This window comes from Phodopus roborovskii, unplaced genomic scaffold (genome assembly GCF_943737965.1).
Source record: "Phodopus roborovskii unplaced genomic scaffold, PHOROB, whole genome shotgun sequence".
Lineage (NCBI taxonomy): Eukaryota > Metazoa > Chordata > Mammalia > Rodentia > Cricetidae > Phodopus > Phodopus roborovskii.
In genome coordinates, this window is record NW_026125506.1 from 7,035,843 (window position 1) to 7,062,050 (window position 26,208).

Here is a 26,208-nt window from a genome sequence, read left to right on the forward strand (position 1 = left end):
GTCCTCAACAGTCTCAATGCAGAACCAGCGCTGCACACTGATGTGGCCCTGAACAGCCACAGTGACAGGCTCTTCAGGAAGTGCTCTGGACGACCACTGCTGATGAGGAATCACACACAAACTGGCCTCCACCAGGCTCAGCACCCGCAGACTGGCTTGGGTTATTCACGGGAAGAGACAGCCACTGTTTCAGCTACAGACAAGGCGAACATGTGAGTCTAGACTGAGTCCAACTCAATGAAAGGAACCACAACTTGGAAGAGCAAGCTGAAGAGAAAGGTTCGGGAAAGGAAAGCCTGTTCCTGTTCTGGGCAGGCCTGGCTGCAGTGGGAGGGGCGGGGAGCAGGCTCTGAGGGATCGGGGCTCCAGTAACAAACACCAAGGAAAACAGCTTCACCTGAGCCACACAGAAAGGAGCTGTGTGAGACACCACCGCTATGTCCCCATTTGGGAGCTGAGCAGGGAAGCAGGGCAGGGACCCCGAGGGCACAGCTAAGTCACTGCACTCACTCCGCCCCTGGACACCAGACAAGGAACGTGCTCCTCCCGAGGCTCTGGCTGGCAGGCTCCCGGCTTCCCGACACCCAGCTCCCTTGTGCTCCCCCATCCCCTCCAATACTCACACACCATGGCTCTCCCACCCATCCCAGGGCCACCCTAGTCTCCTGGCTGTCCCACCTGCAGTCAGCCGGCCTTGATGACTCACAGCTGGGTGCCTTCCGCAGCTGGCCTCACCTCCTCACCTGGCCCTGCCTCTCCACCTCACACACAGCCAATGCTACAGGGGAGTGGTGTGTGGGAAGGGCAGGTCACAGCAGTGTGCTCACAGGTGGCAGCAGCTGCCCTTGCTCCCAACCAGCAGCCTCCAGTGCCCAGAACACGGGCAATTCTCCTTAGACTTCTGTGTCTCCTTCCAGGGAGACATCAGTTAACCCAGTTATTTGCATAAACAGGGAACTTTCCAGACAGCCACTTGAATTAACTGTTCTCTGAAGCCAAAGAAGCATGCAAATCACAAGCATTTGCCCCTGTCACTGCGGAGGCAGATTTCCCATTTGAGCAAGAGCTGTAGGGCACATGCGCAGGCTCTGACGGCTAAGGGAGGAAAGGACACAGCAGAGGATTTGGTGCCTGCTGAAGCATGCTGCAGACAGGCATCTTCACCAATGCACAACACTAGTTAGGGCAGGGGGACCTGCATGAACTCCCAAGGGCTGTCTAAAGTGTGCTTAACTCACAATGGCCAGGAGCAAGGGGGGATGGGAGAATGGAGGCGGGAAAGGCTCCAGGTGCTTTACTGCCGCCTAATGACAATTACACTCAACCAATTAAGACACCAGTGTGACAGTCATACTGTCGGGAAGCCTCTGGACCTTGGCGTTGATGGCTGTAATTAGTGTACACAGTACAGCTACAACCACATTAGCTGATGCATGGGCACAGAAGAGCGTGGGCAACCTTGTCACAGCTCATGAGGATGCAGCTCAGCTGCACATGGGCCAGGGTCACAGAGAACCACCTGCTTTCCCAGTCACGCTACGCCTGGCAAGGTGCTTACCTCTAAATATGGAGGTCAGAGACGGCAGCCGACTCCCAAGCCAGGCTCCCTGGTACACCAGGGCAATTGCCAATTTAAAATGATTACCACTGAAGAGCTTTCGCTAACATGTGCTTCTGCCAGCAGATGACTTCAGAGCAAAAGGCCAGCAGAAAGGGGATACAGGAACTGGTCCCACCTTGCACCACCTTCCACACCCGGCCGGGGTGACACCCTGCAGGGGAGGCTGCACTTCCTCCCCAGTGCCAGCTCTTAGTCATCAAACACAAGTGGGTTCTCGGCTCTTCCCAGCAACCTGGACAAGTGGAGGTGGGTTTGGTGGAAGAGGGCTGAGGCACAATTTAAGTGCCTGGTTCCCTCAGCCCGCAACAGACACGGCTCACAAGAACCAGCCCCATGCAAGTCAGACAGACACAAGGAATCTGTGGTCTGCAGACTGTGCCTAGCTGGGCAGGACACAACCCCCCCCTCCCCATCAGTCCCTCCACCCCATCTCACGGGAAGTCAGACAGCAGCAAAGTGGGAACCGGAGCATGGGTGGGGTGCCTTCCACACCCAATTTCATTCAAAGATCATCGAAATTTCTTCCTCCACGGACCCTGTTTCAGCCATTCCCAAATGAAGCCCCAACTCCATCCAGATCGGGCCTCAGCAGCACCTGCTTCTGAACACTGGGAGCCCTGAGTCACGGGCCCCACTGCCGTGCTCCCCCAACTAGGAAGACACGGGCGTGCTGTACTGGGTCACTAAAGACCTGTGAAGCCTAGGAGTGCAGAGGGCACCCCCCCCCCAGCCGAGCACTCCTTGGTGCTGACAACCCTCTTGACCAGCTGGAGTGGGCTCCCCGGAGGAAACTGGTCTAGCCCTGGGCCTGAGTCTGGGGTGCTCTCCTTTGTGTCCTGTCCCCTGCTTTCCGCTTCCACTCCCCAGCATCTCCCAGGCTACTCCACAGCCACCAGCAGTTGTAGCCTGTGTTGGCCCAAGAACTGCTCCTATGCAAGGGGTGCTGTGAGCAGGGGGGGCCCACACTGATGGCGACCTGAAGGAGACCGGGAAGGTGGATGTGGCCGAAAGCTGCTGAGACATAGCACCCACATACCAGAGGGTAGTTACACCCTCAGCGCACGCACACGCACACACACAGGTTTGGAGAGCTCTTCACTTGCTCTGAGTTTGCTGTAGTGATCAATAAGATCCAAAGTATTTACCCTTTTCTACAGAACATGACTGCTGTAGTGCACAATTAACAAAATGAACTCGGCCCCACAGTGCAGCCACTCTGTGGAAATGCACTAGAGCAAACATCGAGGGGAGCGTAAGACGCAGCAATTGAAAAATAATGAACATCTTAATGGCCCTTGTGTGGTACATGCACTGCACACTTAGAACTGCTTTCCATACATCTTGGTTAATGACAATCAATAGAGTCAGAGTCGATGATGATTATGCAGAGTTATTGGAGCTGTGGCCCTTCCCATAATTCCCTGGAGAAGCAGAGATGGATAAATGCAGCCATGAGTTCATCAGTATTTATTAAGGACGTTCTGGAGCGCCTTCATTAAAGATGTAATAAATGCAAAGCTCTCCTCTGGTCCAGCATCAGCAGCTTACCTCAGACTTATTTACTAGAAGAGCACGCACGCCTCACAGCAGAAAATAAATAAATTTCCAAGTATTTTAAAAAAGCGGTCCCCAGTGGGTCATGATGGAGCCCCTAATGGGAAGCAGCCCAGAGCCATGAGCAGCTGCACAAAATCCATACGAGGCGAGGCTGAAAGGAAAAGCTGCCAGGAAAGGGGCGAGCTGGGGAGCGTGTCCGGGCGAAGTGTAAGTATGGTGACAAGAGCGAAGAGGACTTCATCAACAGCCCTCACTTACAAAACCCTGCTCTCCCAGGAGACTCTGGGGACCAGGCAGGGATCATCTACTCTTTCCGCCTCCTCATGACACAAGCAGGGCCTTGCCACACCTGAGAAGGTCAGCTCCTCAACAGAAAAGATTTTAAACTTCAGGGTAAACACGCAGCGCTTGAGAGCACAGCCTCTAGCAATGCTGACGTGCAGTCAGCGCAGAGAAAGATTCGGCTCACCAAGAAAGTAGAGGAAAGATACTGGTCAGTAAGGAAACCTACCTCGTACAACTGTGTTTAAACATGCATTGCTACACGTCTCTCACTATGAACAACGCCTGAGGCAGATGACATCAAGCAGTGGTTCAGACTTTATGAGCTTCCGAACCTAAAGAAGCTCCAGGTCCCAAGCACAAACGCTGATATTCCAGACCCTGTGGACAGACGACAAAATAAACTTGCACCAAGCCTGCAGTGGGGGACACAGCCAGGACTCACCTGGCTGCCACAAAGCCAGTATTTCTCAGGCATCTCCTCCTGTGCCCTTGCCTCTAAGGACAGAGCTAGAACAGGCTAGCAGAGCACTTTTAGGTAAAGGAAGAGTTAACTTCTACAGCACTTACTGATACAGTTTTCCCTTCAACCCCATCTGCAGGAGAGAAATGTGGATACACAGCTGCGGGTTCCCCCAGGAAAGGCAGGAACCAAGCACGATGACCATGGAAACCAGGGAGAAGCACCTAGGTAGACTGAGCATCCCTCAGCACATAAAGGGGCTGCATACTTTTAAACATCTGGGAGACCCAGTCCTCCAGTGTGAGTAGAAAGTGAGCTAACTGATGGAAATGGGACACTTCAGACATGTGATCCTGAGCGAGGGGGAGCTAACTGCACACCACCACACACTCCTGGGCATGGCTAAAAGCTTTTGGTGAGCTAATAGCTTAATGGTGGCAGAGCTGGCCTGGGGCCTCAGAGGAGCCCAGGCTTGGCTCCCCAGACCTCTAGGCTCTACCTGGGTGGCTCTACACCTTGGGCCACACTAAGTGGCCCCACACCTTGGGCCACTGGGGAGAAGAATGGCCCAGTCCCCACAGAACAGGAATGTTGTCACAGCTCCCGGCTCCTCTCAATTTTCCTCCATGACTATATCGAATACTACTCAAGTTCTTTTCCTCTGTGCTAGAGACTGGAGCTAACACTTCATGTTTTCTAGGCAAACACACTTCTTCTGAGCTACACTTCCAATTCCAACATGTAATTTAAAGAACATCCTAAAATTTTATGAGTTGTCACCTACAAAATTAAGAAAGAGGCAAACTAGACATTTCCTGATACACTGCCATCCAGCTCTCAGATGAAGTGTGGCGCAGAAGGCAGGCTGGGGCCAACACAGCAAGGCCAGAGCATGGAGAACACAGGTGGACACTGAGCCTGCAGGACAGGAAGGAACTGTATTTGGAGGGCCCTCGAACACAGTGCTTTCCTAAGAAGTGGGAAGCTTTAGCTGAAACAGAGTTGTCCGAATTGCTGGTCCTTGTGGAAGGAGCCTCAGCTAGCCCTCACGTTTTCTGGGATGCTGGTCTCATGGCCAAGTGACCCACAGAAAGGAGCAAAGGCACGAGGGACAATTCATTTGGGACTCTGGGACGCACTCTCCATGTCTCCTGAATGCTTAGCTCAAGCAAGTGCTGTTGCCCAAAGATGCTTACCACGTGACCCCTGCCACCTCAGAAAGAGTTCAGTCAACAGACCAAACTGCAAGAGGCTCAAGAGGTTTCGGAAAGGCTGGCACATTATGAACCAGAAAGCCACCAGAGGCACGAGGGCAGAGGTGTTTTTGGAATTATCAAGAAGTAAGAAGGTGTGTGCTGCAGCAAGCTTAAGGGATGGCTTGGGAACTCCGAACAGGAAAACTTCAGGGCTATGAAAGAACTTTCAAAGTTTCTGAATCTGGAAGATATAAAACTGCTCTAAGCTACATTAAGGGATTCCAACCAGAAAAAAATATCAGCACAGCACAACACTTTAACGTGGACACACGTTTTACAAGGGACATGAAGTCTACGCAGCAACTGCTGCTCTATAATTTTAAAGGCTATCTGTGGCGCCACAACAGAGACAGAAACATTGTACACCATGTACACCGTGCACTGGGATAACTCAACGCTACCACAATCACGTACCACACAACAGTGCTCTCAGCAGCCACACACAGCTGTCCCAAAGAGACTGTGTAGCCCGGTGACACCACAGCCTTCTAATTTGTGTGTGCACATCCGATGTCATCCCCCAACACACTTCTCAGAACATCTAGGAAACAGGAAGTGACTTACTTACTATCTGCCATTGAGTGAATGAAGGAAAAAACTAGGAACTAGCTGAGGAATTTTGCAGTAAGTCTAAGAAAATACTGAAAAGTAACAAGGAGAGACTATGCAAGAAAAAATAATAATATGCAATATGGCTTTGATTGTTATTATGTGAAAGTAAGTAGGAAATCAGCCTGGAAACTAACACACAGGGCCCAGCAAGTCACAGGTGCAGGCTGTAGGATCAGGGGACTCAGGGGGACTTAAGTCACTCTCTAGCACGTCTGCAAAAATAAAATGACTTCATTAGCATCGTAAGAGAACAAAAATGATTCTGTGAGAGACTTAAGAGGAGATGGAACGGTGGCCTGTGTGCACGGTGCCACTGCTTACACCTGAGAGCCCTGGACAAGACCAAGCTTAAAACCGCAGGGTTTTGAGTTGTGAAGACTAAAAACCAACCAAACAAACAAAAATATCCCACATATTTCTCTGCCTTTCCAGGGAACGTGGAGTATGATAGGAGGGAGGAGGAGCTATGTATGAAATGTTGGTACTTACTGAATACAAAAGCGTGCATAGCCCTACACAGCACCCCAGGGTAACAGCAATACACACTCTATTTTAGAAGACATTTACAAATTGTTGAAAAGACCAGTTATGCTGCAAAGGTTAAAGTTCCTTCTCTAAGGAACTCTAAAACAACAAACAAAAGTACCTGGGGAGATAGAACAGCCATAAGATTCCCTTCCCTGTATACTCCATCTCCCACCAACATTATGAGAAGAGCGAGCACCAAGAGGGAGGCAGTTCTCAGTCAAGAATACTCTGGAAGGAGGCAGGGCTGAAATGGCCCATCAAGAATGGGGACTAGAGTTGTTAGGTGTGGTAGCACAGGCCTTTAGTTCCAGCACTCAGGAGGTAGAGACTGATGGATCTCTGAGTTCAAGGCCAGCCTGGTCTACCGAAATTCCAGGACGGCAGGGGCTGCACAGAGAACCCTGTTTTGAAAAGCAAAACAAAAAAACAGGAAAGGGGAGGGTTTGTCGGGTGTCGAGAATGTTCTGGAATTCGTAGCAGCAGCTACCGAGTCTAGAAATTACTACAGTTCACTGACTTGAGACTGAAAGAGTAAACGCCATGGTATATTTACCGTATCCTAGTGGCCAGTGTGGCAAATACACAGTGCACTTGAGTTAGGAGTTAGCCACCGACCACACAGGAGTGTGTACATTAGGAAGGGGAGGATCAAGAAGGCCTAAAGACAGGAAAGGAGGCAAGGGCAGTGGACAGCTTTGGGAACACGTGGCCCAACTCAGTTTCAGCCAGGAAACCCTTGTCAGGAAGGCAGGGATCAGTTAGTTCTTAAAAAGCCAGCCTGGGGCTACGCAGCCTGAGCAGAGCAAGAGCAGAGAACGCCACGGTGGATTGAAGCAAGCCTGCACTCCACCCTTATGGAGTAGATCTCACAGGCTGAACCATGGATCGCAGCAGCCTTCAGTCAGGCTCTACCTCTGTCAAACAAAGAGAAACAACAAAAGCAAGGAGATCAGCATGAGGGAAAGCAAGGAGAGGCAGCGCTGTCTCTTTAAGAGGCTCCCTGGGGATGCTCAACTGCAGAGAGCCTGGAGAGCACAGCATTGATTGGGAATGAGGTAACCACAAACACCACTGTCTCAAATGAAAAGGATTCAAGAGCTGACCCAGAAAACAAGCACTGTAACCGCCGGATAAAATTTTAATGATAAACACAAGATGCTCTGCACACAAGCAACATCGCAAAGTCTCGGACTGGGCCATCAAGTGGAGCTTCTCTCAGAGAAAGGAGCCCAGGAGCTCTCTGACCCGCCGCTCGAGTTTCACACAATCGATCCCCAGAACACTGGTATGGCTGGGGCCTTTGGTGGCCTATCTAGTGCTGGGCAGATCCCCAGGGAGAGGAAGGAGGGGGAGGGAAAAGCCTTAGAGCCACTGTCTCTGGGGCTCTGTGCATTCAGAGAAGGTCTAACTGGACGTGGGAAGGAGAGTCACCTCCACCTCCAATCTACCATGACCCTTACTCCAGCCTGAGCACTGCAGTGCTTAGGCAGAACCCTGAAGTCAGAGTACTGTAACCCCGCCTGGATATCACCGGTCTGAGGACGAGCTCAGAGAACCACACCTCACAAGGACGGACAGACGAACAGACAGACAGCCGGACAGACAGACAGATAGCAGGTTGCCTACTCAGATGTAAGAGCTGAGGGGTTTTTCTTAAGGACTTGAGGCCGGTGAATAAATGGCTCAGTGAGTAAGGGTGTCTGCCACCACACCTGACAACCCGAGTTCGATCCCTAGGATGCACACAGTAGCAGGAGAAACCAATCCTGCAAGTTGTCCTCTGACCTGCACACATGTGCTGTGGCACATGAGTCCTACACACAAAACACACAAACAAGTAAATAAAGTATAACAAAAAAAAAATTGTGGCAGGGTCTGCCATAAAATATTGGAATAATCTGTTTGGAATTCAATTCAAATGGTGCTTTGGCTTTAATTTTTTAACATTTCATTTGTTTGAGGGCAGTGCACGTGCCGTGGCTCGTATGCAGTCAGAGAACAACTTGCAGGAACTGGTTCTCCCCGTCCTTCCACCAATGTGCAGTGACTGAGGGTGTTCGGGCGGCAGACTCGGCCGCAGTCAGGTTTGCTGGCAGCACTCGGACTCTGGCCCATCTTGCCGGCCTTCACACAACGCTCACTGAGGAATGCTACTTACCAAGGGGCACAGTCAAAGGACGGACTGAGAGACTACTGACGGTGTAGGTCCACGGCTGGCTCTAATTTCCACTTTCCTCCAGGCAGGAGCCCTGCAGCAGGAGCCCCTCCCACAAAGCCCACTGACTCCAAAGACTAGGGGTTCCGTCACTCCCCTGTGCGCTTTCTGGCACACAACCTTAGTCTGCCAAAGTCTGCAAAGTCTGCATTTTGAGATACTAGCTCAAGAGACATCCTAACCCTCAATAAAGTTAACCCGATTGTTCACTAAAGAAACCCATATGCACATGTGTGTGTAACAACCGTGAAGCTCCCAGCTCCCAGGCCCTAGGACAGAACCCTACATGCAGCCGAGCTAGGGTGCTCGGGCAGAGGCAGAGGGTGGAGACGCAGCCTGAGCAGATGAGATGGAGCTTAGCTTTGCTTACCCTGCGATGACAACACCGTCATGAGAGCGCACGTCACACAAAACGGCATCGGGAACGTGCTCCAGCTCGCTCACAGCACCTTTTCGATTCTGTGTGAGGAAAAGGGTGAATGTGGTTACAGCAGTCTTAAGGTAGCCCTTGATAATGTGCTCTTCTCGTACATGTCATAGCCATCTTTATCGGCGTGGACCATACTTGAGTCAACGGGCACTCGGGGATAAAATGGCAACCCCATGCGCGGTGAGCCTATACCAGAGGCACTGCATGGAGCAGGCCTGTCCCCGAATGCCACCACGTAGGAAGAAGTATGTGCACAGGGAAGTGTCCCTGCGCATGGAAGGGCTTGAAGCAGTGAGTGCATCAAGGCCAGTAAGCAGTTCAGCCCTTAGGAGGAAGTACTCAGTGGATGGAGGTGTAAAGAACTTCCAGAACAAAGAGAAGGCTCACAGTGGACACAGAAAGATGCCGTTCTGGGTAAGCATCAGACTTCTCAGGGAAATGGTCTTTGGAGAACAGCCTAACCCTGAATTTGGGTTGCTCCTTGGGAACATTAGGTAGGGTGTTGAGAGGGACAGGAGGAGGCAGGTCCCAGCTGTGTGCCCTTGTGTGACTTCTGGGCTACTTTCCATGATCACTGCAATGGTCTTTAGACTGGCCAACTGTCAGGTGCTGTTTGAACTCACTGATAACGGTCTCTAGAGGGACATGGAGACACTGCCTCCCCATTTTAGACCCAAGCACCGCCCTGGTTCCCTGTTGGGAAGAGGGAAAAACAGCGAGCAGCTGAGGCATTAAAAACTCATCCTTCCTGGCTCTTGGGAGGCGGAGGCAGAGGCAGGCCGATCTCTGAGTTCATGCCATCCTGGTTTATAGATGGAATTCCAGGACAGCCAGGGCTACACAGAGAAACCCTGTCTGTCTCGGGGGGGTGGGGGGGTGGGGTGGGAGGGGATGGGGGGGTGGGGGTGGGAATCTCATCCTTAAGCTGGGTGTGGTGGTGTACAACTTTAATCTCAGCACTCGGGAGGCAGAGGCAAGGGGCTATGTGTGAGTTTGGGGTCAGTCTGGTCTGCGTTGTAAGTACTAAGTACTAGGATAGCCAGGGCTACATAATAGACCTTGCTCAAAAAAAAAAAAAAAAAAAAAAAAAAAAAAAAAGAAACAAATAAACCCCTCAGCTCTGGTTACCAAAGAGTTACCAAGCCAACTGCTAGGAGGTAAAGTCTTTCCACAAAGGTGACACCGCTGATTTTCCTCTGGCATAGACACGCATGGAAAGGGAAGCTGGAGGCTGACCCTGGACAGCGCTATGATATTATGGGAAGCTTGACCACACAGGCAGCTCTCCATCAAACCTCCCAGTCCATTTCTGCTGGGTGTTTCAGGCACGGTCTGACCACGCTGCCTTTAAACAGCTCCCTCCATCGGGCTACTCCAGTCGTCCCTGCTAGATGCTGTGAGCGCCTGCCTTGATTATCTTGCTACTTGCTGCTTCTCTCTACCCACTATTTATTCCTTTACTTTTGTTTGTTATATACTCAATAAACTTATTCATTCAACATCCAAAGTATAGCTATCATACATCACTCTCCAGACTACACAGGTTATTTGCTGTCAAATTCAGAAAACGTATCAATTATTTTTAAGTAAAAACGAAGGGACTCTTCAGGGATATCGAGCATCTGTGTAGGAAGCAGACGTAGTAAGCATAGACACGGTGTTCCCGAGTACTCCATTATCTGAACTGTCAGCTCTTCTGGCCTGGCCCCTGGTTAACCGTAGATGCATAAGCACCACCCCCAGTTGTTAGCCACTGTGATTACTATGCCATTAGGAAAGATGTGGTGGCATCCATTCCATTAAAATCAACAGCTGTTAAACAGCTATGTCACTGAAAGCGGGCAAGAGGATTTGCACAACGACCAAGTCTAGAGCCTAAGGGCAGAAGATCTCCAGGACTGTCAGATGGAACTAACTGGGCTGAAGGGCACATCTGGGGAAAGGTACTGAGAGGAAGCAGAGGGCCAGAGATGAAAGCTGTAACCCAGCACTCACTGAGCTCAGTAAAATAGCTGCCCTCCCACCCCAGGCTCCAAACCACACTGGTTATTCTCATTCTGGGCAGATCTTAGAACGTCAGGCTGGCAAACGGCAGAAGAAAGCTTCGTGGCAACCTTATCCACCTATCAACCCGTTTCCAGCCAGTTCTGAACTGCAGATCCAAGTAGACAAGCACTCATGGCTCATGCCCTAGCCTCAGAACCCAAGGGGCCTTTCTGGGGTCTCCAGACACTGACCTGGGAGTTACCACGCCAACTGCCTGCCCACCCTCTCCCGAACTAGCAGGTAGGCCATCCCTAGGTTCACCTTCCCCACAGCCACAGGCCTGGGAGCAGTGTTACTCTGAGCCAGCCGACGAGGATGGAAGCATGCAGAGGTTAGACAGCTGCCACAATGCCCTTTGCACTGTCAATGCGATGAAGGGTTCTTTCCGAAACTGCACTAAGATGTCCACCTTAGTGAACGGTCCATCACTTGAATTTCACCAATGGTCCTCACTGCTCTGTTCTGGGAGGTGACCCAGGGTGCCAGAAGCCCCTCATGTGCTGTTTCCCATCTAAGCAGTAAACAGACACTGGGTGACATCTCATCTTCCTTGTGAACTGTTACGGGATGCCAAATGCTCTTTACTTCTACCATCTCTGGTTCAAACGAGGACGCCCTGCCCTCCTCCTTTTGCCCCACCCCACCCCACACCCTGAAGCAGCAGCATAAGCAGAGCTGTTGATTTCCTTCAGCTCCAACATCCCTGAATTCAGCGCCAGGGCCAAGCACACTCTCTGGTTCCCACATCTCAGGACAGAAAGGCAAAAAGGCCCAGCTAACTCTCAGCCTTCCTTCCCTCTGCCTTCAGGTGGACTGCGGGCCCAGCAGCAAGCCTGGTTTCGTCTGAGCAGCTTTCTTTCACAGATCATTCTGTCAGCCCGCCTGCCTGCCCGCCCGCCCATCAGAAGACCTAGTCAGGTGGGCAGGCTTTCTTGCCTCAAAAATCTATTTGGATTGACCTTGAAGTGAGAGGAGGACCCAGCTCTACCCCGCCTCTACCCCACCTCCGATGGGTGAACTCCCAGCTGCCTAGGTAAAAAAGCAGCTTGGCCCACACCACCTCCTTGCTGCACCTCACACAGGCCTGCAACACGCTTCCTGACAGCTTGATCCTCCAGAAATGCTTCTCTGCAAATGCTTAGCTGTGATCTAATATTTCTGCAGAGCCTCGAAGTGATAAATGCCAAGGCGGCGAGCCAAGGGTCACATGAGGGAAGAGCAGACAGCACTCAGCACCATGCCACCTCTCCAGTAGCAGCTCTGCAGGGGGGAAGGGGTGGGTCTGACAGAGCAAGACTCCAGTGACCCTAACCAGCCAGGAAAGGCGGTGTCACACAGCCCACCTCAGACCCCTTCCTGCACAGCAGGAGGAAGCCGTAGGCCCAAGGATGAGAGAGGGGCAACCGTAACAGAGATGCTGAAACTGGCAGTCAGAGGAGGCCGGAGATGCTCGGCACACCCTGCTCCCTTCCCTCCACTCTGGAAATGAGCCTCAGGCCACAACTTCAGCCTGCTGGCCAGTGTCCCTGAAGGCTGTCTGCCTAAGGATACCACCGGCCACTGCCTACCTTCCAGTTGGTTCTTAACATATGCTCCTTGGCGAGACACTCCTGCATGATGAGCTTCCAGCAGGTGTAGTCAGAGATGCTGTTCTTGGAAAGGTGCCCCTCCTGCTGACACAGCCGGTACCACAGCACCTCGTCTTCAGCGATCACCTTCCATGTCTTGCTCACCTAGAACAACACAAGGGACGCAAATGTCAAGATCTGCAATTAGAGAGGCCTCACCATCCAAAATCAATCAACACCTATATTATAACCCCAGGCTTATGGCAGCATAAAACGCCTCATTAACAAAACACTCTGAGGTGGAAAAAAACACTAGCAAATGTTTCCAGTTTTATCTTTCAAGATTTCAAAACTGTTATACTACCATGTAACGTTACATTTTAGATGGCGTGATAAATTATCATCTAACAAGTGAAAGAGGAAAAAAAATGCACCAATACACAAAATGCTAAAAGAACAGAGTTGAATACGGTAAACACTACACACGCACACTGAGCTTTCCGGGAAGAGTGTGTGGAAAGATCTGCATGGCCATCTTACAAATCGAGAGTCTGATGGCCTGTGATGTGAAAGGCTTTAATCAAGTAAATGTCTGATGGCATAAAATTCAAATCTATGCTACATGGAGAACTCTTACATGTACAGATGAAAGCCTAGTGACAGTATTAATATGACACGAGCTGTTGAGCAGGACCACAATGCATAGTGGAGAAATGACTGCTGCATCTGGTACAAATCTCCAGTCCCCACAGTATCTATCAGGAGGAACTGGCTTTTTAGCTCTCAGAATGTTGCTCTGCAGCCCTCATTCGAGTACAGCTGGTTTACTTCCTCACAGCACAATGCACAAAGTTGACCAGAGTACAAAACATGGAAGCTCAGGGCCAATAAAAACTGACTCCACAGATCAACAAAAAACAACCTATGGTGTGCACTGGAGATGCAAGTCGGAGGCCATGTTTGCCGCCATCCTGACACCGAAGCTCACTCCTGGTAAACAGAGAGGGCCAGCAGCTTATAAGAACCTACACTTGTTACCACTCCTTGGGGCCACGTCAGACCTTGGCAGAGGAAGGAAGAGTAAATGACTGAGGGGGACAGCTGGGATGGGGGTGTGCAAATGTCTCAAAGTCTGCTCCTCCACAGTGGCAATTAGAACACACCCAGAAATGAAGGTCAGGCTGGGGCTGTAGCTCAGTGGTAGAGGCTTAGCAAGCGTGTGTGAGGCTCTAGGTCTGGCTAGTACCACAAGGGGAAAAGGAACATGGGCTGAGAGGATGGCTTGGTGGGTTTGGGTCTGCTGCAGTGTAAGGACCTGAGTTTGGATCCTCGCAGCCCAGATGAAGCTGGATGCAGCGGCCTGACTCCAATGGAAATGTGGGAGGCAAAGAAAGCCATGAGAATGGCTGAAATCCGAGGACCAGCTAGTCCTCACACAGTGTGAACAAGGACCCAGTGAGACGGCTCGGTAGTACAGTGCTTGCTGCACAAGCCTGACAACTTGAGTTCGCTCCCCAGAGCCCACATGAAGGTGAGAGAGAACTGACTCCAAAGCTGTTCTTGGACCTCCATATACACATGCTGTGATATGAACATAGCATACACATATGCACTCCATACACACACGTGCACCTTAAAAACATGCACACCACAGCCACACACCATACACACAATGATTAAGTCTTTAACTCAAGATGGAAGGGGAGGAGGGCAGACACCTGAGGTTGGCCTCTGACCTACTGTGTAAACTGTGGCTCGAATCCACCCACACTTGAGCATGCATCAACAGATTCTTTTTTAATTGACATTTTCAGGACCATGGTAAGTAATGAAAAGCTTGAATGCTCTAAAGACAGAGTGCTCAATAAATACATAAATCAGTAAAATAAAAATGAAAAAGGATGAAGGCAGAGTGTGGTGGTGCACACCTTTAACCCCAGCACTCACGAAAGGCAGGCAGTTATATGTGAGTTCAAGGTGAACTTGGTCTACACAGTGAGCTCCATCCAGGCTAGCCAGAACTACACAGTGACACCCTGTCTTTAAAAACAGACCAGGGGAAAAGAAAGACTGGGCTTGGTAAGGACTGGGAGGCTGGACTTGAACTTGGGTGACCTCTTCCTTCAGGTCCTTGAAAACTAACAGCCCCACATTTATAACAGCTACACAACCAGCAGTATTGGGGTAGGGGCACGGGACATGAATGCTTTGAGCTTACCAAACCGAATTTCTACAAAGCTGGCAGCGGCTGACCTGCCTGGCAGATTGCTGGAAAGCACTGTGGAGGCTTTATCTGATCTGTCTTACCGGCAGGGCAGCTGTAACAAACAGAGTGTTAACTAAGCTCAACACTGCTGGCCAAGCACAGTGGCTCACACTTGTACTCCCAGCACTCAGGAGGCTAAGGCAGAAGGACCGCTGTGAGCTCAAAGCTAGCCTGGGCTATAGGGAGTTACGAGCCTGCCAGAAGTATCGCAAGCCCCTATCTTGAAGGAGGAGTTGTTTTAACAGTGCAGCACTTGGGAAGGCTCTGATGTTGTGACTGACAAGATGCTGACCAAACAGCTCAAGAGGAAAAAGGTGAAGGAGTACCCACAGAGCTTTGAAAAACCCTGCAAATTTCTGGGAGTCTAGCATACCACAAACAGGGGTTGTGCTTGGAGGGGGTGGTAAGAAAGCCCTGACCGCTAGATTCCAGAAGCCCATCAGCCTCTGCACAAGCATAAAGCCGGGGATAAGGCAGAACTGTGACCTCAGCAGAGTCTGGAGGGCCACAGCCAGAGTAACACCCAGACAACAGTTAGTCCGCCCCTTCCACAGAGGCAGGAGCTAAATGCTTAGGCACAGGCTCTGCCACAGAGCCACAGCCCTCACCCTAAATGTCCACTATAAACAAAACAGAATCAAGTACGAAACACATAAGCACACATGGAAGGAGACCTGACACAGCAAAACACAGCAGCTGTAAGACACGATGAGGGCCAGGCTCAGGAAGAAGAGTCTAGTCAGGGGCACAGAACATCGACAAGGAGATGTCTGAGGTGAGAGCAGAGTTAACTGCAGCAAATATTCACTAGAGGGCTCCCTGGCCAATCTGAGCTGGCAGAAAACAGCTGGCCAGGTGAGATCATCCACTCTGAAGAACAAAGCCTCAGAAACCTGTGGGCGCCGACAGCCAAGTGCACCTAAGTCTGCAGACAGCAGGGCCCGGAGCATAGAAGTGGGAGTGGTGGCTGATCTAAGGGCACTCACTGTAACTTAGGCAACTGTTAAGAGACGAGCCAAAGCCAGATCTGGTGGAATACCCCTAAACCCCAGCACTGGATTCCAGGCAGCCTGGTCTACAGCGAGACCCCACTTCAAAACACCGAAAATAATAATAGTGCTAATACTATAACAAAGAAAATAACTCAAAATTGTTAGTAAAATGGTACACTAGAAAATATGCTTAATGCCAGGCAGTGGTGGTGCACACCTTTAATCCCAGCACCCAGGAGGCAGAGGAAGGTGGATCTCTGTAAGTTCGGGGCCAGGCTGACATGGACCCATTACACAGCCCACGCTGGCACAGCCACACCATCTGTCACATCCACTAAACCACACTGTCAGGCCACACTCATCTACCTCAGCCACAGGATCCAGATAAGCCCTCATCTGAGCACATGTGGTCAGACCATAAAGCCCAGGAAACAGTTTTACTAGACAGAACACTGTGGCTTTATTTTTGGCGTGTTCGGTCCACAGCTGAGCCTACCCATGACACCCAGCAGTGTGTGTTCATCTGTCTATGCCAGGACGGGGCTGAGCACAAGGCAGGAGGAGAGACGGAGGGCAGAGTCAGCCATGGTAGGACAGCCACACTCCACTCTGGAGTAGAAGGTGCCTCCCTTTAGGCCACTACAGCTTGGGATCTAATGCAGTTACAATGAGGAGTGACAAACACTTGGGCTCTCCAAGGACAAAGGACCAGCTTGACACAGGCATGGACTCTGACCCTTAGAATTCAACACCCTTTGGGACAAAAACACTCTAAGACAAACTTTTATGAAAATCATAGCCAGCCGCAACTACTGAAGAAGGCTTACAACGGATAGCTCCGGGACCCTATCACAGAGGGCAGCGGAAGCAAATTCAATGGGCACTGGCTTCTTGGAGTGCTGCCAAGTTTTGAGGAAATGAAGAGAACTCTGGTTTGAGCAACAGAACCCTTTTCTGGGACTCCTGAGGCCTCTAGTCTGTCATTGCTGTTCATCTCTAAGACGAAGGGCATACCAGGCTATGTTTGCCACACCCACCTGTTTCTAGATCTTTACACTAGGCGTATCTCAGCCCAGCTCTGCAGGTCAACCTGAGCCAACGATCTCCCCCCAGCTCCTACCTCCAGCTGCCCAAACCGGGCCTCAGGCAAACATGCTGCGCTGCCTGCGTCTGCCTGCCTGGGGGAGGAAGGGCCTTTGAGACTCAGTGGTCACACAGCTCCTCCCCAAAGGCCAGCATCTCCAGGGCACAGAGACTGCAAAGGAGAACTGGCTACACCAAACAGTCTTTTGGAAGCAGCTCTGAGAACCTGACGGACTCTGGAAGCCACAAGCAGAGTTTTACAACCACCTCCAAGAAAAACACCACGCTGTGTTAGCAAACACTCCGAAGTCTGCACAGCACACGACAGGACAGAAAGACAGGACAGAAACCAAGAACACGATGGTGTTTTGTTGCTGTGTTCTGCAAAAATGAATACTCAGGATAAAGTTTAAGTCCTGAAAAACACATAACCCGTTGAGTATTTATACGAGGCTGGTTGAGAATGATCCACAGGATCATGACTGCACTTGCAACCAGGTATTACAGACAGATGTGCACCAACAGAGTCATCAGCAAACTACGAAAAGGGATGCCGTCCTTTTAAAGGAGAAAATGACAGACAGCCTTTAAGAATCTAGCTTCAGAATCTAGGCATTGATGTTACACGCATTTAATCCCAATACTCGGGAGGCAGAGGCAGGCAGATCTCTGTGAGTTCCAGGCCAGCCTGGTCTACAGAGGGAGTTCCAGGACAGGCTCCAAAGTAATACAGAGAAACCCTGTCTTGAAAAACTAAAAGTTTTTTTTTTTTAAAAGAAAAGAAAGAACTTAGCTCCAAGAAACAGAAGGACCCATGTAAACTTTCACAAGCAAATCTGGAAGAGTCCCACCAAAGGGCAGCCTCTCTCACGGTTTTGAGTCCTTAACTTATATTACAATCCAGTGAGTTTATGGCTGGCATTTTCCAAAGGGTCGAATGGCCTTTAAAAGCTCAGAATTGGAATGGCCCAACTCAAAGCCCCACTGAGTGAGCCTCAGCTGCAAGGACTGGCTGATAGAAGTGGCCCCAGCGTCTGCTTTATAGCGTGGCTGTGAATTGCCACACTGAGGGGAAAAAAGCCCTTGACTCAAAAAAAATTGGCTTCATCAGCTCTGCCTGGATTAGGCTCACCAGTAGGCAGGGAACATGGCTCTCGCCACAGGTCCACACTCCAGGTCCACTTGAGGGTACAGCAGGGGGCAGGGCAGCTTCATGTCCCCTCATCTCAGCTACCTTCCCTGTGCTCCTGAACCTAGGAGCTTTGTCCCCAGCACACCAAGGTCACCGTGTTAGGGAGCACAGCCCCAGCTGGCCTGCAGCAGATGATTTATTTAGAGCAAAAGGCCACACCAGCGGGGCACAGTCCCTGTCTGCTCCTGCCGCCATGGGCCGGCCTTCAGCCATGCCTTCTCTGTAAGGAGGGTCTGGCTTCATGCTCTGAGCCAAACGCAATCCTTTCTCTCTAAGCTGCTTGTCACATACTTGGTAACAGTGACAAGAAGAGCAAGTGACACTCCTTCTACCTCACACTGTCAGTCATCCCTATCACCCTCATGACTCTCTTCCCCGGGTCCCTTTTCTTCTGGTTTCCCGGCTTAACTGACACCCATGTGCTGACAGCACCCAGGGCTTGACTGGGACTCAACTCCAGCCTCACACCCCACACTAGCTCCTGAGGTAATGGCAGTCCCCTGCTCCCAGCCATCTAACTGACCATTCCTTCTCCCCTCCTGCAGCTGGCAGGCAATCCTGACTCCACCCATCTGTACTGTATAACCCTCATCAGTTCACCACGCCCTCTTCTCTGAAGAATCCACGGCCTGAACTGGTCTCCCTAGAGCAGGCAAAGCAATGCCTCCACCACACAGAGACAGCCTTCGTGACTGCTGTCCTCAGCACCGCAAGGCCTCCCTACCTCACCCAGAACGCCTTCAGTCTCCCTCTCTCCTGTGCTCACTCCTCTGCTCAGTGTCCTGCACCGGTTTCCCATGGCTGTTCGAGGACCACAGACACAGGGCTCCACACAAACCATCCCTCTCGCTCCTGGAGGCGGGAGTAGGAGCCAGTGTTTGTCAATCCAGCATCCTTGCTGGAGGCTATGGTTACCTTTCCAGCCACTGGAAACCATCTACAGTTCTGGGCGTGTGGTCCCTTCCTCCACCTTCAAGGCCAGAGCGTCTACAGTATCTGTCCCCATGTGAGCTCCTGCCCTTTACCTGCATTAGCCTGTCTGGGTACCCCATAGCCACTTTCTCTCATCAGGACCCATCTGCAAAGGTCTCTTACCATGAACACAGGTACGGGGTGCCCAGTGCATATGTTAGATTGGCCACTGTGTGTGTACCGCAGCCCAGTCATTTTGACCTTCCTGCCAGTCCTCATCCATAGACATGCTCTGCAGGACAGCCTCAGCCCACCTACCTCAGGACTTCTGCACGCCTCACCACCTTAGTCTCTTGCCTTCTGTGGTCTTTCTCATCTTTCAATCTGACAGTGCTAACGTTTTGCTGTTTATGGTTTTGTGTCCATCCTTTCCAGGCCCACAGGACTCCTAGCATTTTAAAAGGTAATATTTTAACATGGGTATCGAGAACACTGCCAATTTTAGAATTGCAAAATTGTTTGGTTTCTGTGAGAAAAACCAAGTGCTGTTGTATAGCAGCGTGAGTAACTCTGAAGAGGGATGGTTTCTGGTGTTTACCAGCTTTTGGTGGTGTTTTTGATACAGGCTCTTGCAGTGTAGTCCAGGCTGTCACAGGTCTCCAGGCCTGTTTCAGCCGCCTCGGTCCTGGACACAGGCATGGGCCACTGTGTCCAATCCCAGCACTCCTTCTAGTTTCCTCAGTTAATTGACTGTGTGTGTGTGTGTGTGTGTGTGAGAGAGAGAGAGAGAGAGAGAGAGAGAGAAAGTGTGTGAGAGAGAAAGAGTTTGTGTGTGAGAGAGAGTGTGTTAGAGTGTGTGAGAGAATGTGTGTGTGTGTATAAGAGAGAGAGTGTGTGTGTGAGAGAGAGTGTGTGTGTGTGAGTCTGTGTGTGTGAGAGAGTGTGTGTGTGTGAGAGAGTGTGTGTGTGTGAGAAAGAGAGTGTGTGTGTGAGAGAGAGAGAGTGTGTGTGTATGTGTGTGTGTGTGTGTCCTAGCTGTGTGCTTTCACATGCACCACCTGCACCTGGCACCTGCAGGGGTCAGAGGGCACCTGCAGGTGGCATCCTGGAACTGATGGCTGTAAGTCGTCATGTGGGGGCTGGGAACAAGGGCCACAAGTACTCCCAACTGCTGACTGCTGAGCAACCTTTCCAGCCCCTTCCACATTCTTTTTAAAGATTTAGGAGTGCAGAGGAGTCCACAGGAAACTGCAGACATCATGCTGGCGGCGGGTGGGAAAACCGTACTCCTTACAGTGTCCCACAGGACCCTGGCAGCCTCCAGGACGGTCAGAGCGCTGGGAACAAAAGCCCGAGGAGTCAAGGCATGAGAGTCTGCTCAGACCTACTTGGTGACAGATTTGTGACTTACAGAAACTTCAAGATCAGAGAGCTGCACTGTAAACACACAAACATTAGTGTCCCGCGGTGGACATCTGGGCAGCTCATGGCATTACCCCTTCCGTGAAGGCTGACAGCCCCAGAGCCACTACATTACCCTGGTGCGGGCTGCTTCCTGCTCACCTGCATACCATCTTCAGTGGTTCACCTCGGCCTGTTCCCTTGTTTTTACTGCCTTTAAGACCGAGTCTTGTTAGCTAGCCCAGAGTGGTCTTCAACCTACAGTCTTCCTGCCTCGGCCTCCCAAGTGCTAGGATTACAGATTTGCACCACCATGCCTTGAATCTCCATGTGCAACTTCCTGCCTTTATGTGACACTACTGCCTATGCAGCTTGACTACTAAAACTGCACGTTAAGATATATCCACAAAGGGGCTAAAGAGATGGCTTAGTGGTTAAGAGCACTGCTGATCTTTCGGAGGACCTGGGTTCAATTCCCAGCACCCACATGGCAGCTTACAACTGTCTCTCCTGTTCCAGGGGATCTGAGAAACGCATACAGACATACCTGCAGACAAAACACCAATATACATAAAATAAAAATCATTTTTTTAAAAGAAAAAATACTCACACTACAACATGTATTTCTTTAACCAAAGGCTGCCAGAGGCTACTGGAGCTAGGGGTGGAGAGGCGCAGGGGGTGGGGTCAATATGTCCATGATGGGTACAAGAGATCCCTTCAGTGAGCACACAGGCCCACACCATAAGACAGAACAGACAGGAGCATGGAAACCAGTGAAATCCAAGCAGGTGCCAGGGAGTGGACAGACATCCACGTGCTTGATGCTGCTACCGCCAGGCACATAAGGAAGGGACCGTCACAGGAGGAAACAGGCAGAGACACACAACAGCTGCCTGCATGATGTCTGCAGCTTCCTGTGGACTCCTCTGCACTCCCAAATCTTTAAAAAGAATGTGGAAGGGGCTGGAAAGGTTGCTCAGCAGTCAGCAGTTGGGAGTACTTGTGGCCCTTGTTCCCAGCCCCCACATGACGACTTACAGCCATCAGTTCCAGGATGCCACCTGCAGGTGCCCTCTGACCCCTGCAGGTGCCAGGTGCAGGTGGTGCATGTGAAAGCACACAGGACACACACACACATACTCTCACACACCCATACTCTCACACACAAATACTCTCACACACACATACTCTCTTTCTCACACACACACACACACACACACACTCTCTCTCTCTCTCTCACACACACACACACACACACACACACACACACACACACACACACACACACACACACACATAGTCAATTAACTGAGGAAACTAGAAGGAGTGCTGGGATTGGACACAGTGGCCCATGCCTGTGTCCAGGACCGAGGCGGCTGAAACAGGCCTGGAGACCTGTGACAGCCTGGACTACACTGCAAGAGCCTGTATCAAAAACACCACCAAAAGCTGGTAAACACCAGAAACCATCCCTCTTCAGAGTTACTCACGCTGCTATACAACAGCACTTGGTTTTTCTCACAGAAACCAAACAATTTTGCAATTCTAAAATTGGCGGTGTTCTCGATACCCATGTTAAAATATTACCTTTTAAAATGCTAGGAGTCCTGTGGGCCTGGAAAGGATGGACACAAAACCATAAACAGCAAAACGTTAGCACTGTCAGATTGAAATCGTGCTGCCTAAAAGTCCCGCAGTTTTCATGACATTCTGAATGAAGCCCTCCCGGCAGGGACACACAATCCGCACACGGTGCCCAGAGGTTAGCTGCTGGCAAGGGCAGAGGGCACATCAGTCCACAGGGTACCAGCTGAGGGGAAGCACTGTGTGGCTGATAGCTGAAGGCCTCAGCAGAGGGGTGGCGAACAGCATCTCTGAGGCGTTCCCAGTCAGGCTTCCTCGCTGCCAGTCAGAGAGCAGCTTGGCATAAAGACCTAAGCAACAGGTTTCTCTAAGAACACAAAATTAGCTCAGGATGCTAACTCCACACAACTGGCCCCACTCCACTGAAGCCCCAATGTGCCTAGCTTAGGAGAGAGACAGAGCAGAGGGGGCCCTCAAAGCAGTAGGACCCCATTCAACAGAAGGACTTTCTCCTGGCTGCAAACACACACACCACAAGAGCAAATGAAAACCCTGCTTCTATTTACTACTTGATAGTTTATTTTAACGACGAGAGAACTCGAGCCAATCCTACTGCCTGCAGGCTATCCATCCACTGTTGTCTTCATGTAAAGACCCTGAGACCCAGCCTTCCCCTCTCGGCCAGCTCCATCACTGTGCACTGAAGGGCCCTGCTTAACAATAGTTCCATATGTCACATGTGTCCGCAAAAACAGCTCTCTCTGTCCCTGTCTGTCTGTCTGTCTCTCTCTCTCTCACACACACACACACACAAACTGGACATAGAGACCAGACTAGTGTGCTGGAAATAAAACGGTTCACACCTGCAGCACAATCCCCCAGCAGAGCCCGTCTCCCCTGAGTGCAGCCCACTGTGCCAAAGGGGACAAAGCCCACCTGACTCTGTCATGCCCCGATGGGCAGTGTACTTGAAGGCCACATGGCTCTCCACAAAATGGGAGAGCAGAAAGTGATGTGAAAGCAGGGTTCCTTCAACAGTGGCCCACTCCCACGAAAGCAGAGGAGAGCGAGCATCGTGTGGGCTGCGCAGAGCAGAGCTGGTGCAGAGCTCCCAAGACTCCACCCTGGCACGGGGCTGCCATAGCTCTGCCCTCTCCTCCATTCCTGGAGCAGAGCCAAGGCGTGAACTAGAAAACAATCAGCTGAGTTTCCTGGAGTGGGGATGACAACATAGGTACTCTTCATGCAACTGATGGCCCTGAGTACTGCTTACACTTTGGCGCGGGTTTCAGAGTGTCCCAGTGTTTCACTGACCTCATCATTTCCTGCAGACACACTGCACCAGGAACATGTGCTGGCATCTCTACTTAGGCAACGGTGCTGTGATTGCATACCAACGGCGCTCAGCACTGCTGAGATTGCATACCAAAGGCACTCAACAGCTCCAAGTAACTGACGAAGCAGATACTTCCTAACAAGGCCCAATACCAGGAGCTGCCCCAGCTGACTTGTGCAGCTTTTACTGTGAACAGGGACGCTGGGGCGACGACATAACTTCTGACTTCCATGCTGACTACGTTTGCATGCAGCCAAGGCCTGGCCTCCACCCTGCTCACGGGCAAGTGTGCCAGAGTCGCATGCAATGGGCAGTGCCCCTGCCAGGCCCTCAATGTGTCTCCCTCTCTCTCGTCTCAGGACTGTGATGCTGCTATTTAAAGGGTAATTTAGACTATGTGTCTAAAACATGACTTCACCAACCTGTCCCTGGACTGACCCTCGGCTGCCACCCTAATGACTAGCCTGATTAAGGGCTACATCTTTGTACTAGCACGTGTGATGTATTAATTCAGGCTAGCTCCTCGCAGACAGAGCCCAGGATTCCAGTCATAACTCAGAGCCATTGCAGAAGACAGTCAGAGGGTATGTGTCCAGAGGGGCTGAGGGACAAGACCCTCCCTGCGCATTCAAGGTAGCTGCTATACAACCCCTCAGTTCTATCAACTGTGGTTCTCGTGACGCTACAGAATCAGCGTCCCTGGGGGCTGCCCACACTTGGTCAGAGCTGGGGACCCCTGGACATGTGTCAGTAAACACTTACCTGAGCACACCGACCCAGTTCTCTTCTGTTCAGGTACTGGAATATATTGATTGCCAGTTCATAAGGCAGCTGCACGTCGAAGAAGGGCACCTCTTCCATCTCATTCTGTGGAGAAAGAGGGAAGAGGTTGAGGGTGAGGCGGACAGCAGCTTGCACCGCCAAGCCTTTCTATCACTGGACACTGTTGCAGGTGATCAGAGCAGGGCCGTTTCAGGGAGAACGTAAAGTAATGGTGTCTCTGCCCCACACATCTACCCCCCTTTCAGTCACTATGAAAGTCACGTGACCATTTCCCATGATGCTCCGGAAGGAGAAGCATGAGTACTACAGGAATGGAGCACAGGTGCATCAGAAACCTCCAGACAGATTTCAAAGAGAAGATGAGGCAGCAGGTGCCCAAGAAAGTCCTCCTGGGCTGGGGAGGCCACCATTCCCCAAGGCCAAGCAAGCTTCCCCAACTCACGGGCATGGTGGCCCCAGCTGGAGAAGTGCTGACCAGGTCACTAACATGTTTTTGTGGGTGTAGAGCAGGGAGGAGGCGGCTGTGATGCAGCCAGGGTTTCCCAATGCTCTGGGGGCTCAGCTGGTTAACCTGAGCGAGCCAGCACAAACAAAGCGGTTCTCCAGTGCTGTTTATTAACGCACAGCAACAAGAGCTAGCCTGCCCTGGGGTAAGGCAGCGGAGATGCAGTAACGCTTAGGCAGAAAGATAAGGTCATGCGGATCCCAGAGCACAAAGGAATCCAAAGGAGAACACGGAAAGGCCAAGCTGAAATGACCAGGTCCAGCAGTCCACCTGCCAGCCAGGGCCATGACTGAGCGTCTCAGCTGTAGAGTGGGCCCCTCGTCCCAACAGCCTAAACTTGGGGAGTTTATGTTCAATAAACTCTGGCTAACATCAATGGCTTACTGGCTGAAAGCGGGTTGCTAACCTACCGCTCACTACAATTTCCACACCACGAGGTGGCCACTCCAGAAGACAGCCTCCACGGCATTGCGGAGTGTGAGCACCAACCAGAGTCTTCCAAGACTAAGGCTAAAGAATGTTCAAGAACCCTATCACTATTCATCTAGGAGTCTCAGGACTGAAGGAGAGTCTGGAGCCTATGAGGAAACAGTGTTTGGCTGCGAAAACAGAGCAAGGCTAAGGACACAGGCCAAAAAGGCTCTCTGGGGAAAGGGCAGTGACCAGTCTCTGTGGGCAGAGGAGGGACAGAACGTTCAGTCAGTGGAAGGATGCTGGCCATGCAGAAAAACAGGAAAAGATCTGCAAGGGTAATTGGAAGGCACTGGTCTCTGCCTAAGAAAACAAAGGAAAGCCATTGGGACTCTAGGCAGACAAGGTCCTTGCCTACAGTGACACCTCCACTCATCACCGAAGAGCACTACTACCAACCAGATACAACAAGAGACACCCAAACCCCTGCAGGGGTCACTGCTGGTCTGGGACCTGGTAGGCACATGTAAGGTGAGAGGCTATCATCCACAATGCCACCCCTGATGACCGCCTGCCCTTTCTTCTGCATTATTTTGTCTACAGAAGCAGAGGGGACCAACTCTGCCTGCATGATAAAGAAACACGAGAAGAAGGTCCCTTTATGCTCACACAAGCAGAGCTACGACAGGGCCAGGCTGAGCAAGGCGGGGTGAGGCGCCTGAAGAGCTGTGGGCTTCTGTATGGTAGGTCATCATAAACTGGTCTTGAGACGAACATGAGATTCCGCCTTTGCTTTTATCCTGGGCAAAGGTCACAGCCTCCCATCAAAAGCCTATTTTGTTGGCCTGTTTCCCATGCTCAACATGAAAGACGGTCCCTCCATGAAAGCATGGCCCGGCCTCCCACTGCCCTCCCTGATCCGAGCCTCAGTTTGGGAAGATGCCACCTAAACAGCCCAAAGCACCTCGGATTCCTGTCTAACACACTCAGGGTGATGGCCTGAGGAACACAGGAAGAGATTTCCCAGAGAGGGCAATGCAAGCATTGCTGCTAGGCAGGCAGAGGCTGGGTGCCACTTTCCTGGAGGTCACACAAGCTCCTTTGCATGTTCTCATGCTACCGCCCTTCCGTCCACTTTCCTGGAGGTCACACAAGCTCCTTT

The 26,208-nt window shown here is 51.2% G+C and overlaps 1 protein-coding gene across 1 annotated transcript in view; it reads right to left on the minus strand.

The window, feature by feature from the left end:
* The window catches only part of Fbxw8 (F-box and WD repeat domain containing 8), an 86,963-nt gene that overhangs the window by 51,337 nt on the left and 9,418 nt on the right, over nt 1-26,208 (minus strand). The window contains exons 2-4 of the mRNA XM_051176519.1: nt 24,110-24,214; nt 12,579-12,743; nt 8,905-8,993 (exon numbers count right to left, since the gene is read on the minus strand). Of these exons, the coding sequence (XP_051032476.1) occupies nt 8,905-8,993; nt 12,579-12,743; nt 24,110-24,214 (359 nt within the window). The remainder of the gene's footprint in view (nt 1-8,904; nt 8,994-12,578; nt 12,744-24,109; nt 24,215-26,208) is intronic.